The sequence below is a fragment of the Ranitomeya variabilis genome, chromosome 4 (genome assembly GCF_051348905.1).
Source record: "Ranitomeya variabilis isolate aRanVar5 chromosome 4, aRanVar5.hap1, whole genome shotgun sequence".
In the NCBI taxonomy this organism is placed as follows: domain Eukaryota; kingdom Metazoa; phylum Chordata; class Amphibia; order Anura; family Dendrobatidae; genus Ranitomeya; species Ranitomeya variabilis.
In genome coordinates, this window is record NC_135235.1 from 333,574,945 (window position 1) to 333,592,456 (window position 17,512).

General features: G+C 43.3%; 1 protein-coding gene across 2 annotated transcripts in view; it reads left to right on the forward strand.

Moving 5' to 3' along the window:
* The window catches only part of LOC143764709 (NXPE family member 4-like), a 417,919-nt gene that overhangs the window by 251,161 nt on the left and 149,246 nt on the right, over positions 1–17,512 (forward strand). For both annotated transcript variants that reach the window (XM_077250562.1, XM_077250564.1), the window contains one exon: positions 4,415–5,097. In XM_077250562.1, coding sequence (XP_077106677.1) covers positions 4,415–5,097 — 683 coding nt within the window. The remainder of the gene's footprint in view (positions 1–4,414; positions 5,098–17,512) is intronic.

Below are 17,512 nucleotides of genomic sequence, written 5' to 3' on the forward strand. Positions count from 1 at the left end.
CTTTGCCTAAGCTGCCTTCCTCTTCCGATCTGGTTCCTGTGTTCTTTCAGAATGTGGTTCGTTTACACGGCATTCCTGAGAATATTGTGTCTGACAGAGGATCCCAGTTTGTTTCCAGGTTCTGGCGATCCTTTTGTGCTAGGATGGGCATTGAGTTGTCGTTTTCGTCTGCCTTTCATCCTCAGACTAATGGACAAACGGAGCGAACTAATCAGACTCTGGAGGCTTATTTGAGGTGTTTTGTTTCTGCGGATCAGGATGATTGGGTGACCTTCTTGCCGTTGGCTGAGTTTGCCCTTAATAATCGGGCTAGTTCCGCTACATTGGTTTCGCCATTTTTCTGCAACTCTGGTTTCCATCCTCGTTTTTCCTCGGGACATGTGGAGCCTTCTGACTGTCCTGGGGTAGATTCTGTGGTGGATAGGTTGCAGCAGATCTGGAATCATGTGGTGGACAACTTAAAGTTGTCACAAGAGAAGGCTCAGCGTTTTGCCAACCGCCGCCGCGGTGTGGGTCCCCGACTTCGTGTTGGGGATTTGGTATGGCTGTCTTCTCGATTTGTTCCTATGAAGGTCTCCTCTCCTAAATTTAAGCCTCGCTTCATCGGTCCTTACAAGATATTGGAAATCCTTAATCCTGTGTCCTTTCGCTTGGATCTTCCTGTGTCGTTTGCCATTCACAACGTGTTCCATAGGTCTTTGTTGCGGCGGTACGTTGTACCTGTGGTTCCTTCTGTTGAGCCTCCTGCTCCGGTGTTGGTTGAGGGCGAGTTGGAGTACGTGGTGGAGAGGATCTTGGATTCTCGTCTCTCCAGGTGGAGGCTTCAGTATCTGGTCAAGTGGAAGGGCTATGGTCAGGAGGATAATTCCTGGGTGGTTGCCTCTGATGTGCATGCGGCCGATTTAGTTCGTGCCTTTCACGCTGCTCATCCTGATCACCCTGGTGGTCTTGGTGAGGGTTCGGTGACCCCTCCTTAAGGGGGGGGTACTGTTGTGAATTAGACTTTTTGGCTCCCTCTTGTGGTCACTAGTGGTATGACTCTGGGATTGTCTTTTTTTTCTGTTTGGCACTCACCTGGGTCGTTAGTCCAGGGGTGTCGCTATATTAACTTCCTGGATCCTTAGTCCAGTGCCTGGCATCGTTGTAATCAGATCCTTCTGTTGCTCCTGTCTGCTGGTCCTGGCTCTTGCAAAATTAAGCTAAGTCTTGCTTCTTTGTTTTTTGAGTTACTTGCTTTGCTACTATTTTTGTCCAGCTTGTACTAAATGTGATTTCTGACCTTGCTGGAAGCTCTAGGGGGCTGGTGTTCTCCCCCCGGCCGTTAGACGGTTCGAGGGTTCTTGAATATCCAGCGTGGATATTTTAATAGGGTTTTTTCTGACCATATAAGTCATCTTACTTATTCTGCTATTAGCTAGTGGGCCTCTCTTTGCTAAATACCTAGCTCATTCTTATGTTTGTCTTTTCCTCTTACCTCACCGTTATTATTTGTTGGGGGCTTGTATCCAACTTTTGGGGTCTTTTCTCTGGAGGCAAGAAAGGTCTTTTTTTTCCCTTCTAGGGTTAGTTAGTTCTCCGGCTGGCGCGAGACGTCTAGAACCAACGTAGGCACGTTCCCCGGCTACTTCTATTTGTGGTGCTAGGATTAGATATATGGTCAGCCCAGTTACCACTGCCCTATGAGCTGTTTTTTTGTGTTTGCAGACTTGGTATTGATTCCTGAGACCCTCTGCCATTGGGGTCATAACAGTGCTCCTTCCCTTCCGAGCTCTGCCATGCACCCAAACAGTAGTTTTTCACCACATATGGGGTATCGGCGTACTCAGGACAAATTGTACAACGACTTTTGGGGTCCATTTTCTCCTGTTACCCTTGGTAAAATAAAACAAATTGGAGCTGAATTTAATTTTTTGTGAAAAAAAGTTAAATGTAAATTTTTTTTTAACATTCCAAAAATTCCTGTGAAATACCTGAAAGGTTAATAAACTTTTTGAATGCGGTTTTGAGCACCTTGAGGGGTGCAGTTTTTAGAATGGTGTCACACTTGGGTATTTTCTATAGAAAATATAGACCCCTCAAAATGACTTCAAATGTGATGTGGTCTCTAAAAAAATGGTGTTGTAAAAATGAGAAATTGCTGGTCAACTTTTAACCCTTATAACTCCCTAACAAAAAAATGCTAGTTCCAAAATTGTGCTGATGTAAAGTAGACATGTGGGAAATGTTACTTAAGTATTTTATGTGACATATCTCTGTGATTTAAGGGCATAAAAATTCAAAGTTGGAAAATTGTGAAATTTTTTTCACAAATAAACACAGGTAATATCAAAGAGATTTTACCACTATCATGAAGCCCAATATGTCACGAGAAGCAATGTCAGAATCACCGGGATCCGTTGAAGCGTTCCAGAGTTATAACCTCATAAAGGGACAGTGGACAGAATTGTAAAAATTGGCCCGGTCATTAACGTGCAAACCACCCTTGGGGCTTAAGGGGTTAATAATAAAATAATAAAATGGTTTGTTATGCCAGTTGGGCTGCTCAGCCTGGTATGGCCTGGCACTGATGAGGGTCTCTGGGAGTTAGGTGGGGATGGACAGTGCCAGATGATTAACCTCTTCTCAACTAGGGCTGGCTCCAGGGGAGTTGGAGCAGGAATGGTGCTGGAGGGAATAATCAGCATTAGACAGGGAAATGATCAGTTTGCATCTTTTATGGCAGCTCTGCAAACAGTGCCACAATTTTCCACAGGATTCACATACAGGGTGTTGTTCAGACTAGCCTAGTGAGGGTTCAGCTTCTCTGCTGTGAGGTTGTGTGGCCTTCCTGCTGCCAATTATACTTCTGGTAAATGATTCTTTGGATCCCCTGGGGTCCAAGGTAAACAGTTATTGGATCCATGATCCCTTCCAGCAAGCAGGCAACATGAATCCAGTCAAAACACTTACTTCTTCTCACAACAGTGTCTTTGATTCCATGCAGTTGCTGAACTCCTGGGCAAAAGCTCTCTTTTGTGAGTTAAATAAAGACTGAGCAGACTCACAGTATAGCACAGACTGTGGAAGCCTCTGTGCTCCAGTGACTGGTTACCTGCCTTATGCAGCTGTCCTTGCAGAGAGCAGGCTGCTTCTCTCTAGGTGCAGGACCTCCATGATGCTAGTCCTTCTTCCTCAAAACTACAACCACTCAAACCCCTCTTCCCTTCTGAGGGATTTTTCACACCTCCTGGTTCTGGCAAAGGTGAAAAGGTGCACAGAGAACTTAGCCCTCACTATAGCTGGCAATGCAGATAAATAATATCACACAGGCAGGCATTTTGTGGTGCTAGAGACATGGGCACCACAGATGCCTCTACAATGACCCCCTTTATACAGTAGGCTCTAACAAGGTTTTACAGTTCTTCCCGCTAGACCGAAAGTTTTTTTGACAAAGTCAATCAATGCTCTCTGTGCTTCCTGCACTCTAGACAGTCTGTATACCACATGTTGCACCACCCCTGACAGGCCCCTGTATCATTTATCAGTGTTGGAAGTAATGACCAGGTTCACTTGTGACCGAGAGTCACAGTCGTCCACTTCCCGATTGGGGGTCCTCACCTGACCTTCGATGATGCTTGGTCTTTAATAGGTGTCTGTTGGGTCAGACGGACAAGGGCTGAACCTTAGGGCTTTCCTAGTCTTGTCTTAATATCTCAACTGGCACAGAGCTAGGCCTCAGGTCTTGACCGGCGTGATATTGCCTGGTGCAGGCTGGATCTCACTCACGAGAAAACAGGAGCTCCTGACCTGGACTCTTGTGTGATCCCGATCTCTCGGCCATGGTGTCTTACAGAGCACACTTCATGCCGCTCTCTCTCATTGGTGCCAAATTTCTTCCCGCCTTGACACACCGGCCTTTGATATAGGCGAACTGCATCATGAATGCTAATTGACTTGGTGCTCCATCTAGACTCATCCTTCTCAAACCACTATTCCCTCTCACTGGTTCCGCACGTTACGGGTTGGGCAGTAGGGTCTCCAATCACAAATGCCACACAGATTGAAGAGTCTTATCTTTCATGGCACAGCCTCTTACATTTGCATTAAAGAGATTGGAAAGGGTTGGCTAGAGTCATAGGAGATCTTTGAGTGTTGTTGATGTCTTTTCAGGACAAATGAAGGCTTTTACAGCACTTGCGATTTGTGGCAAATCAATTTGACACAAATTTACTTTTTGGAGGAAAAAAATCAGCAAAGATGGTTAATTCTGATTTTAAAATATGCATTTATCTCTACTCAGTTAATTTATTTTGTAAATGTTTGCGAGAATTTGTAGTCAATTATTTTAAATGATTGTAGTTGCATGTTTTTGAAAAAATCAAAGGATATAGTGAACATGTGAGCAAACTAAATACATATGCTTTCTTCTGCATAGTGTTTCACACCATTGATTGTGTCAACTGCACAGATTCAACCGATATCTGAAATTCAGATGGAAACAGACAAAATCCTTCTTCAGACACAACAAAAGATTCCTAGGATGAATATCATTGATAAATCAAGTACAACAAGTTCAAAAAATAGCAAAGTCTACTTAAAGAATCCAAAAGACACTTATTGTGTTGGAGACCATTTGACTGTCCAGGTGGATATGTTTGATTATTTGGGAAGGAAGAAAACTTATGGAGGAGACTTTTTAAGAGCACGAATATCAACACCAGAGATTGAAGCAGGATCTTCAGGAAGAATTGAGGATTTTAATAATGGCACCTATCATGTCCATTTCATATTATTCTGGGAAGGTAAAGTTAACATTAAAGTGCTTCTAATGCATCCAAGTGAAGGGGCAGCAGCCTTGTGGACCTATAGAAATAAATGGCACGGCTATGTGGACCATTCCGGCAAGTATAATAACCTGCAGGGGCAGATTGAAGTCAAATGTGGACTTCAACTGGACAAAAGTCAAGAACTTTGTGAGTATAAAGATACTCAAGATGAAGAATACTTCTATTGTGTCAAATCTGAGAATTTTACTTGTGACTCTCTCAGTGAAGTGAGAAGTCAGTGGAGAAAAGACAAGACACTACTTACTACAACTGAGAAGAGCCTATTAAGCAAGTAAGTTTATTTTTTAAGATGATGAATATTGTTTTGCGCTGCATGCATGTTACACTTATTTTCAAAAATTGGTGTTACCATCACCTTTAGTATTTGGAATGTAATTTCTTACATATTCAAAAATTGCATTTAAACATTCTGTTCAGTACTTTTGGACATCATCTGCAACAAGTGACCAGTACTGTAAGCAGCGTCTTCTTTGTTGACCAGAAGCTACTTTTTCAGTGCATTTCTGAGACCCTCGATGTGTGATATAAGGTGGATCACATGGTGCAGATGAGGACCTGAATAGTGCTAATACCAGGAGAATTCTTTAATCAGCAGGCATATTAACATCCACAATTTGTACACAATACACATTACAATTAAAGTGCTACCTTTATTATTGGGTTAAAAAACTAACATTAACACACATTAAAGCATTAATAAAAGAAACATTAATGAGCTGTTTGCAGTGTTTAAGACTGTTATATGAGCTTTTCATTGGAAAATACAGGAAAGATATATATCTTGGTACCGTGTTAGCCAGTAGATAGAATAATATTAAGAAATGAGAGTCCTTAGTGGTTGATACCTTTAAATGGCTAACTGAAAAGATGGTAACAAATTGCAAGCTTTCGAGACTACTCAGGCCTCTTCATCAGGCATAGACTAATACAAAATCTTAAGAATCACTTAGGCTACGTTCACATTTGCGTTGTGCGCCGCAGCGTCGGCGCCGCAGCGCACAACGCAAACAAAAACGCGGCAAAACGCACGCTAAAACGCTACGTTTTGCGCCGCATGCGTCCTTTTTGGCCGAAAGTTGGACGCAAAAAAAATGCAACTTGAAGCGTTTCTTGCGTCCAACGCTTGCGGCCATGCGGCGCAAAACGCAGCACAACGCATGTCCATGCGCCCCCATGTTAAATATAGGGGCGCATGACGCATGCGGCGACGCTGCGGCGCCCGACGCTGCGGCGCTGACCGCAAATGTGAACGTTGCCTTACACAACACAGCACAGAACTGTCATTATGGGAGAGTGATAAACCGTTGTGTCCATAAATATTGGAAAAGTTTGCAGATAAGGAGTGAATGTTTTAATGTCCTCTGATTGGGGTCTTGTTCTTTATGATGCCCCATAAGGTCTGAAGTGCAAATTCCTTAATTGATGTAAAAAGACATAAATCCATGTGGCACATTCATTCCTGCACCAAGTGTGTCAAAGTTCGTCATAAGTTTACACTCCCAGATTCTCCTGTCTCTCTGAAGTTACCTTTCAATACAAGTAATTTCAGGTCCATGGTGCTATGATCAGGTATACAAAAATGTTTTGCCACAGGTAGATCCATTCTTTTTTCTCTTATTGTGTGGTGGTGAGAATGTATTCTTGTTCTCAGTTTTTGCCCTGTCTCCCCTACATACAGACCCCCAGTTGGACATTTAGTACAAATAATTAAGTACACCACATTAGAAGTGACGCAGCTAAAAGTACCTGGGATCTTGTAGTCCTGATGTGAATTGGGGATCTTTATCTTGTCCGTGGTCATTATAAATGGACAGGTTTTACATTTTTTCTGGTTGCAAGGAAAGGTTCCTGCAGCTGTTGGAGAGGACAGAGAGCTTCTGACAATGATGCTTCTTAGATTTGGGGGCTGCCTAAAACACAGTATTTATTAATAAACTAACAGCAATAGGTCCTCTACCAGAAGGAATCATCCTGGCCACCATGGATGTAGAATCTTTGTACTCTAATATCCCACACCAGGATGGATTACATGCCTGCAAAATCTTCATGGTAAACACAGGGACTGATGCTGATTTTGTAGTGAAACTTATAAAATTCATCCTCACCCACAGTTACTTTGAATTTGACAACAAGATATATCTACAGGAGACTGGCACAGCAATGGGAAGTAAAAGGCCTGATATACAGCATTCAATAATGTTGTATATCTGCCCCAACCCGACTTAAAAGAGCTTTTATTATACTCATCTGCGGGTGGGTCTGTTCCGATAGCCGTTGCTGGTTTTGGTCAGGCGCCTCCCTTCTTGTGATGCCGTCCTCCTACTTGCTTCATGTGGATGACTTATCCCTATGTCATCCACACAGTCTCCCTATCATCGCGCTCCTACACAGGCATACATCTCTGCCCTGTTGAGGGCAGAGCAAAGTACTGAAATGCGCAGGTGCCAGGAAAGGTCAAAGAGCCTCGGCACATGTGCAGGGCAGAGAAGTATACCTGCGTAAGAGACGTTTTCTTGGGAGACTGTGTGGATGATGTAGGAATTAGTGATAAGGGAGCACTAAGATACTCGAGTACAATTACTCGAGTTGAGCAAATCGTAATGTTCGAGTACTCGACCCAAGTAATGAGTATAATGGAAGTCAATGTTAAACTCAAGCACTGAAATGGCATGGGAACAGCATGGGAAGACCCCTGAAAACTCTAACTCCCAGGTCATTGCTGGGAACAATGTTGTCAGAGTAATGAGCCACTTTTATGGAATGACAATAAAACATACAAAACCAAAGATAAAATGGATTTTACTGGAAAAAGGTTCCTCCACAGCTTGTGTTCTGTTTTTTGCATGTTTGCATTGCTTTCAGTGTCACAAATTTTTTTTTCAGGACTATTAGGCAGCCCTCACTAAAGGTACCTTCACACTAAACGAATTTGCAGCGATAACGACGGCGATCCGTGATGTTGCAGCGTCCTGGATAGCGATATTGTTGTGTTTGACACGCAGCAGCGATCTGGATCCTGCTGTGATATCGCTGGTCGCTGAATAAAGTTCAGAACTTTATTTGGTCGTCAGATCGGCGTGTATCATTGTGTTTGACAGCAAAAGCAATGATGCCAGCGATGTTTTACAATGGTAACCAGGGTACATATCGGGTTACTAAGCGCAGGGCCGCGCTTAGTAACCCGATATTTACAATGGTTACCATTGTAAAAGTAAAAAAAAAAACAGTACATACTCACCCTCTGATGTCTGTCACGTCCCCCGGCGTCCGCGCTGCTGCTCAGAGCTTCCTGCACTGAATGTGTCAGTGCCGGCCAGAAAGCAAAGCACAGCGGTGACGTCACCGCTGTGCCCTGCTACTGCCGGCTCTTACACAGTGCAGGGAAGCGGACGCCGGGGGACGCGAATGTAAGTATGTAGTGTTTGTTTTTTTACATTTACACTGGTAACCAGGGTAAACATCGGGTTACTAAGCGCGGCCCTGTCTGTGTGACAGCTCTCCAGCGACCACACAGAGACGCTGCAGCGATCGGCATCGTTGTCGATATCGCTGCAGCGTCGCTTAGTGTGAAGGTACCTTAATTGTAGAGGGCCATCAGGAAGTCCTTACCATTGTTAGATGGCTAGCAGTCAGCCATCACTATTGTTAGAGGGCCAGCAGGTGTCCAATGAATATTTTTATAGGGCCAGCAGGCATCTTGTGAATAGATGGGACTAAGATAGAGGTTTTTGGCACTTCTACTCTTTACTGTAAATTGAATGGGGCCTACAAATACAATAAAACTTTAATAAATGGATTAGGGGTTTCTTAAGTTTTTTAAGGTTTTAAAGGTTTATAATGAAAGTTTTTAAGTTTTAATTGGAGGGTGGGTTGCGGTATATTTGTGTCTGCCGACAATACAGTATTTGCATATATTCAGGTCTTGTCAGGGCACAATATTTCTTTAAAATAATCTGGGAGGTGGTTTAACATGCAGGTTTAGATTACTATCAGTGGACCAGTAAGGCGGTCACAGTTGGAGGTGGGTCCCATGCTGTGCACGGCATTGGGCTATGTGGCTATATAACTACCAGCATAAGCAGGGCAGCCATACCTTGAGAAAGAGGGTCGGTTCCCTCGAAATGCGTCGGGATTGGCCCCTGCTAGTGTCCATTTCTTGGACAGGTGACGTCACCTTTTAGCCACGCCCCTCACTCGCCGCGCTACTGTTCGGCGGCGCCATCGGCCGAGGCGGCCTGCCGTAACTATCAGTAGCGAGCGCAAAGGGGATTTTTTTTCCCCACGGGAGGACGCTCCCTCTTGGTGTATGCACCGCTTACACCGCAGCCCTTTTACACCACGGAGGGCAGAAGTGCGGCAGCCAACCTCGTTATCCAGGGGACGCGCCGTTCCAACTGTGAGGTAGGATATTTTAGTTTAATTTAGTTCATTTGCCACACGAGTTCCAGCCTCTCTGTCAGCGCGGAATCCTTATCTTTGGTATTATCAATTCACTTGCTTTCGGCAGGGGTTTGCACACAGCCCTGCCTAGGTGCCTGCAGCTTCACGTGGAGGGTGTTAGCCCAGTGCCAGCGTGATTGTTTGTAGTTTGTACAATAAAACAGTATTTACTATCAAAAATGATGGAGGTTCAAAGATGTTTTGGGGTTGTTTTTCTGCCTCTGGCACTGAATGCCTTGACTGCGTGCAAGGCATCATGGAATGTAAAGATTCCCAAAGGATTTAGGGTCACAATGTAGCATCCAGTGTCAGAAAGCTGGGTTTGCTTCCTACGCCCTGGGTCCTCCAGCAGAACAATAACTCCATCCATACTTCAAGAAGCCCCCAGAAATGGTTGGAAACAAAAGCACTGGAGAGTTCAGAAGTGGTAATCCCAGCTCCAGTAGCGTAAAGGGTATGTGCACACGCTGCGGATTTTGCTGCGGATCCGCCGCAGATTGGCCGCTGCGGATGTGCAGCAGTTTTCCATGAGTCTACAGTACCATGTAAACCTATGGAAAACAAAATCCGCAGTGCACATGCTGTGGAAAAAAACATGCAGAAACGTAGCATTGTTTATTCCGCATCATGTCAATTCTTTGTGCAGATTCCGCATCTATTTGAATTAGTCCTGAGAAAAGCGATTAGTTTAACATTAAGGACCGTTATTGCATCAACCCTGCTGGGGAATACAGTTGAGTGTTTTGCTTCTACTCAGCCTGATATGGAGGAGACCAGGATCCTCTGTACTTACTGTACAAAGTCTCCTGTCCCGCCTGTAAAATTATTATTATTATTATAATTATTTATTTATATAGCACAATTGATTCCATGGTGCTGTACATGAGAAGAGGTTACATCAAAATACAAATATCACTTACAGTAAACAAACTAACAATGACAGACTGGTACAGAGGGAGGAGGACCCTGCCCTTGTGGGCTTACATTCTAGAGGATTATGGGGAAAGAGACGGTAGGTCAGGGGTTGCAGTAGCTCCGATGGTGTTGAGGTGGCTGCGTGGTCATTACAGGTTATAAGCTTTTTTGAAGAGATGGGTTTTCAGGTTCCATCTGAAGGATCCAAATGTGGTACATAACCGGACATGTTGGGGCACAGAATTCTAGAGGATGGGGGATATTCGGGAGAAATCTTGCAGGTGATTGAGTGAGGAGCGAATAAGCGTGGAGGAGAGAAGGAGGTCTTGGTAGGACCAGAGTTTGCATAAGAGAAGATATTTGGAGATTAGTTCGGAAATATACGGTGGAGAAAGTTTATGAATGGCTTAGTAGGTCAGTATTAGTAGTTTAAATTGGATAAGCTGGGAAATTGGGAGCCAGCGAAGGGATTTGCAAAGAGGAGAAGCAGGAGTGTAGCGTGGAGAGAGATTAATTAGTCGGGCAGCAGAGTTCAGGACGGACTGGAGGGGTGCAAGAGTGTTAGAAGGTAGGCCACAGAGGAGCATATTGCAGTAGTTGAGGTGGGAGATGAGTAGGGCATGCACAAGCATTTTGGTAGAGTGAGGGTTGAGGAAAGAACAGATCCTAGAAATATTTTTCAGCTGGAGGTGACAGGATGTGGCGAGAACGTGGATGTGCAGTTTGAAGGACAGGCAGAGTCAAGGGTTACTCCGAGGCAGCGGATTTCCAGGACAGAGGAAAGTGTGATTTCATTTATTGTGATAAAGATACTGTAGTAGGGAAGATATGCGAGATGGAGGAAAGATAATTAGTTCAGATTTGTCCACATTAAGCTTGAGGAAACGAGAGGAAAATGAGGATATGGTGGTACTTGGGCAACATATGTGACCTCCTGCATTTCACACCAACTCAGCGGGTATTATTTAATTAGGTGTTGTCATGCCGCTTTGGGCAGCCATACCCCGTGATAATTGATCCGCTAAGGAGGAAAAGAAGAATGTGGGTGCATCCACTTTTGTGGCAACGCCTCACTAAAGGGCATTTTCACAGGCTCTATTCAGCTCTGAGGACACATCCGGACAAATTCTTCCAGTACTGTCGCATGACAATACCCACCTTTGACATCTTGTTGGAGACAGTACATCCAGGAATAACGTATCAGGATACCAGGATGTGGAAATGCATATCCGCAGAGGAGCATCTTCTCCTTACTTTACAGTATGTATTCACCATCCTCACATACTGTATGTTGATGATGTTTTTTGTCCTATTTTGACTTTCCTAGCATCTGATTTCAATTATATTAATAAATTTTAACAAAATCAGATACACATATGTAGTTAATGTTAAATGTTAGTAGCCAGTGTACATTTTGTAAGGTACACTGGTATCCTGCCTTTTTATATCCTCATATTACTTGGCTTTACTATGCTTTATTTCAAGCATTGTTATCTTGCTAATATTTTTTTTGTTTGTGTGCTTTCAGCTTCCTGTTAACTGGATTGTCTTATGCCGGAATACATCTAGAATTTCTAATAGGGAGGTCCACTATTTCCGGCATAGTGCGTGATACATGTCTTCAAATATGGGAAAAACTACATGAACTTGTGATGCCGGAGCCCAAAAGGGAGAATTGACTATAAATAGCCCATGAATTTAATGGCTCTTGTGATTTTCCTTACTGTATTGGAGTCCTGGATGGGAAACATAACAGGGTGCGTAAGCCGCCGAACTCGAGCTCCCAATTCTACAATTATAAGCAGTTTTTATCTGTAGTTCAGTTAGCTGTAGTTGACAGTAACTACAGGTTTATAATTGTAGATATTGGGGCCTATGGGCAAACTGGAGACTCTAGAGTCTTCAATTTGTCAATTATGGTGGCTACGTGAAAACCTGTTGGACCTACCTCCATGACAACTCCCAGGCTCCAATGCTGAAGCAGTCAAATATGTACTTGTGGCAGATGAGGCCTCCCAATTGACCAGACATGTCATGAGGCCTTATCCCCGGCGCAACCTGGACCACCGGCGGTGGGTGTTTAATTTGAGACTTTCACGGGTGCGGCAACTGGTGGAGTGCGCCTTTGGCATTATGTGTGCCAAATGGTGGGTCCTCCAGTGAGGCAAATGTTAATAAAGTCAATAAAAGCGTGTGTTGTTTTAAAACAACTTCACAAGAATTCATGAGTGTTCCTTAGCTGATAGTGGTGAAGGCATGTTGGCCAATGTGGGTAGGCCTACACCACATGTCCTTCTTCAGCGGCATCCCCTTTCTGGCCTAAAAGTTAGGGATATTTATACAAATTAATTTGTTTCTCCACAGGGTGCTACTCCCTGGCAAGATAATGCTATCTCTATGTTGTAATTTTTTTTTGTTTTACCTATATATACATCTCTAAATATAAAATTATGTTACTTTATTGTGTTCTTTTTTTAAATTTTATCTGTTTCTAAATGTTAGAATTGTGTACTCTATGGTGTAGTAATGATTGGTCAAACACAAATAAATTGGCTTGTTAATTTTTGTTTATAAATGATATTATAAGCCACAATTTTATTTGTAAACACCATATTTACATCATATGGCTTTTGTGGCCATTTTACCCCTTCACCCCGAAGCCTGTTTTCACCTAAGTGACAGGGCCAATTTTTAGAATTCTGACCACTGTCACTTTATGAGGTCATAACTCTAAAACGCTTCAACGGATCCTGGTGATTCTGACACTGTTTTCTCGTGACATATTGTACTTCATGATAGTGGTAAAACTTCTTCGATATGACTTGCATTTATTTGTGAAAAAAACAAAAATTTGTCGAAAATTATGAAAATTTAGAAATTTTCAAACTTTTAGTTTTTATGCCCTTAAATTAGAGAGTTATATCTCATAATATACTTAATAAACAACATTTCCCACATGTCTGCTTTACATCAGCACAATTTTGGAAACATAATTTTTTTTTGTTAGGGAGTTATAAGGGTTAAAAGTTGACCAGCGATTTCTCATTTTTGCAACAAAATTTGCAAAACCATTTTTTTTACGGACCACCTCACACTTGAAGTGACTTTGAGGGGTCTATATGACAGAAAATGCCCAAAAGTGACACCATTCTAAAAACTGCACCCCTCAAGGTACTCAAAACCACATTCAAAAAGTTTATTAACCCTTCAGGTGCTTCACAGGAATTTTTGGAATGTTTAAAAAAAATTGAACATTTAACTTTTTTTTCACAAATTTTTTACTTCAGATCCAATTTGTTTTATTTTACCAAGGGTAACAGGAGAAATTGGACCAAAAAAGTCGTTGTACAATTTGTCCTGAGTACGCCGATACCCCACATGTTGGGGTAAACCATTGATTGGGCACATGGCAGAGCTCGGAAGGGAAGGAGCGCCATTTGACTTTTCAAAGCAAGATTTGCTGGAATTGAGATCGGAACCCATGTCGCGATTGGAGAGCCCCTGATGTGCCTAAACAGTGGAAACCCCCACAATTGACACCATTTTGGAAAGTAGACCCTCTAAGGAACTAATCTAGATGTGTGGTGAGCACTTTGAACCTCCAAGTGCTTCACAGAAGTTTATAATGTAGAGCCGTAAAAAAAATTCATATTAATTTTCACAAAAAATGATCTTTTTGCCCCAATTTTTTTATTTTCCCAAGGGTAACAGGATAAATTGGACCCCAAAAGTTGTTGTGCAATTTATCCTGAGTACGCTGATACTTCATATATGGGGATAAACCACTGTTTGAGCGCATGGCAGAGCGCGGAAGGGAAGGAGCGCCATTTGACTTTTCAATGCAAAATTGGCTGGAATTGAGATCGGAACCCATGTCGTGTTTGGAGAGCCCCTGACGTGCCTAAACAGTGGAAACCCCTACAAGTGACAATATTTTAGAAAGAAGACCCCCTAAGGAACTTATCTAGATGTGAGGTGAGCACTTTTAACCCCCAATTGTTTCACTAAAGTTTAGAATGTAGCGCTGTGAAAATTAAAAAATAATTTTTTCTTTCCACAAAATGATGTTTTAGCCCGCAATTTTTTTTCCCAAGGGTAACAGGAGAAATTGGACCACAAAAGTTATTGTCCAATTTGTCCTGAGTATGCTGATACCCCATACATTGGGGGGAACCACTGTTTGGGCGCACGGCAGAGCTCGGAAGGGAAGGAGCGCCGTTTGAAATGCAGACTTAGATGGATTGGTCTGCAGGTGTCATGTTGCATTTGCAGAGCCCCTGATGTACCTAAACAGTAGAAACCCCCCACAAGTGACGTCATATTGGAAACTAGACCCCCCAGGGAACTTATCTAGATGTGTTGTGAGAACTTTGAACCAACAAGTGTTTCACTACAGTTTATAACGCAGAGCCGCGAAAATAAAAAATATTTTTTTTTCCACGAAAATGATATTTTAGCCCCCACGTTTTTATTTTCCCAAGGGTAACAGGAGAAATTGGACAACAAAAGTTGTTGTCCAATTTGTCCTGAGTACGCTGATACCCCATATATGGGGGGGGAACCACTGTTTGGGCGCACGGCAGAGCTCGGAAGGGAAGGAGCGCCATTTGAATTGCAGACTTAGATGGATTGGTCTGCAGGTGTCATGTTGCATTTGCAGAGCCCCTGATGTACCTAAACAGTAGAAACCACCCACAAGTGACCCCATATTGGAAACTAGACCCCCCAAGGAACTTATCTAGATGTGTTGTGAGAACTTTGAACCAACAAGTGTTTCACTACAGTTTATCACGCAGAGCCGTGAAAATAAAAAATATATTTTTTTCCACGAAAATGATATTTTAGCCCCCACGTTTTTATTTTCCCAAGGGTAACAGGAGAAATTGGACAACAAAAGTTGTTGTCCAATTTGTCCTGAGTACGCTGATACCCCATATATGGGGGGGAACCACTGTTTGGGCGCACGGCAGAGCTCGGAAGGGAAGGTGCGCCATTTGAATTGCAGACTTAGATGGATTGGTCTGCAGGTGTCATGTTGCATTTGCAGAGCCCCTGATGTACCTAAACAGTAGAAACCCCCCACAAGTGACGTCATATTGGAAACTAGACCCCCCAGGGAACTTATCTAGATGTGTTGTGAGAACTTTGAACCAACAAGTGTTTCACTACAGTTTATAACGCAGAGCCGCGAAAATAAAAAATATTTTTTTTTCCACGAAAATGATATTTTAGCCCCCACGTTTTTATTTTCCCAAGGGTAACAGGAGAAATTGGACAACAAAAGTTGTTGTCCAATTTGTCCTGAGTACGCTGATACCCCATATATGGGGGGGGAACCACTGTTTGGGCGCACGGCAGAGCTCGGAAGGGAAGGAGCGCCATTTGAATTGCAGACTTAGATGGATTGGTCTGCAGGTGTCATGTTGCATTTGCAGAGCCCCTGATGTACCTAAACAGTAGAAACCACCCACAAGTGACCCCATATTGGAAACTAGACCCCCCAAGGAACTTATCTAGATGTGTTGTGAGAACTTTGAACCAACAAGTGTTTCACTACAGTTTATCACGCAGAGCCGTGAAAATAAAAAATATATTTTTTTCCACGAAAATGATATTTTAGCCCCCACGTTTTTATTTTCCCAAGGGTAACAGGAGAAATTGGACAACAAAAGTTGTTGTCCAATTTGTCCTGAGTACGCTGATACCCCATATATGGGGGGGAACCACTGTTTGGGCGCACGGCAGAGCTCGGAAGGGAAGGTGCGCCATTTGAATTGCAGACTTAGATGGATTGGTCTGCAGGTGTCATGTTGCATTTGCAGAGCCCCTGATGTACCTAAACAGTAGAAACCACCCACAAGTGACCCCATATTGGAAACTAGACCCCCCAAGGAACTTATCTAGATGTGTTGTGAGAACTTTGAACCAACAAGTGTTTCACTACAGTTTATCACGCAGAGCCGTGAAAATAAAAAATATATTTTTTTCCACAAAAATGATATTTTAGCCCCCACGTTTTTATTTTCCCAAGGGTAACAGGAGAAATTGGACAACAAAAGTTGTTGTCCAATTTGTCCTGAGTACGCTGATACCCCATATATGGGGGGGAACCACTGTTTGGGCGCACGGCAGAGCTCGGAAGGGAAGGAGCGCCATTTGAATTGCAGACTTAGATGGATTGGTCTGCAGGTGTCATGTTGCATTTGCAGAGCCCCTGATGTACCTAAACAGTAGAAACCACCCACAAGTGACCCCATATTGGAAACTAGACCCCCCAAGGAACTTATCTAGATGTGTTGTGAGAACTTTGAACCAACAAGTGTTTCACTACAGTTTATCACGCAGAGCCGTGAAAAAAAAAAAAAAAATTTTTTCCACGAAACTGATATTTTAGCCCCCACGTTTTTATTTTCCCAAGGGTAACAGGACAAATTGGACCCCAAAAGTTGTTGACCAACTTGTCCTGAGAACACTGATACCCCATATGTTGGGGGGAACCACTGTTTGGGCAGTGAAAACTCCCCAATTCTAACTGAAACCCTAACCCCAACTCTAACCCCAGCCCTAACCCCAACCCTAACCCTAGCACTAACCCTAGTCCTAACCCTAGCGCTACTTTCACACTAGCGTTTTTCTGCATACTTCGCAATGCGTCGTTTTGGCGAAAAAACGCATCCTGCAAAGTCATCTGCAGGATGCGTTTTTTCCCCATAGACTAACATTAGCGACGCATTGCGATGTATTGACACACGTCGCAACCGTCGTGCGACGGTTGCGTCGTGTTGTGGCGGACCGCCGGCAGCAAAAAACGTTACATGTAACTTTTTTTGTGCCGACTGTCCACCATTTCCGACCGCGCATGCGCGGCTGGAACTCCGCCCCCACCTCCCCGCACCTCACAATGGGGCAGCGGATGCGTGGAAAAACAGCATCCGCTGCCCCCGTTGTGCGGCGCTTGCACAGTATGCGTCGGTACGTCAGGCCGACGCAGCGCGACGGCCCCGTACCGACGCTAGTGAGAAAGTAGCCTAACGGGAAAATGGAAATAAATATATTTTTTAAAATTTTATTATTTTTCCCTAACTAAGGGGGTGACGAAGGGGGATTTGATTTACTTTTATAGCGTTTTTTTGGGCGGATTTTTCTGGTTGGCAGCCATCACACACTAAAAGACGCTTTTTATTGCAAAAAATAGTTTTTGCATCACCACATTTTGAGAGCTATAATTTATCCATATTTTGGCCCACAGAGTCATGTGAGATCTTGTTTTTTGCAGGACGAGTTGACGTTTTTATTGGTAACATATTCGGGCACATGACATTTTTTGATCG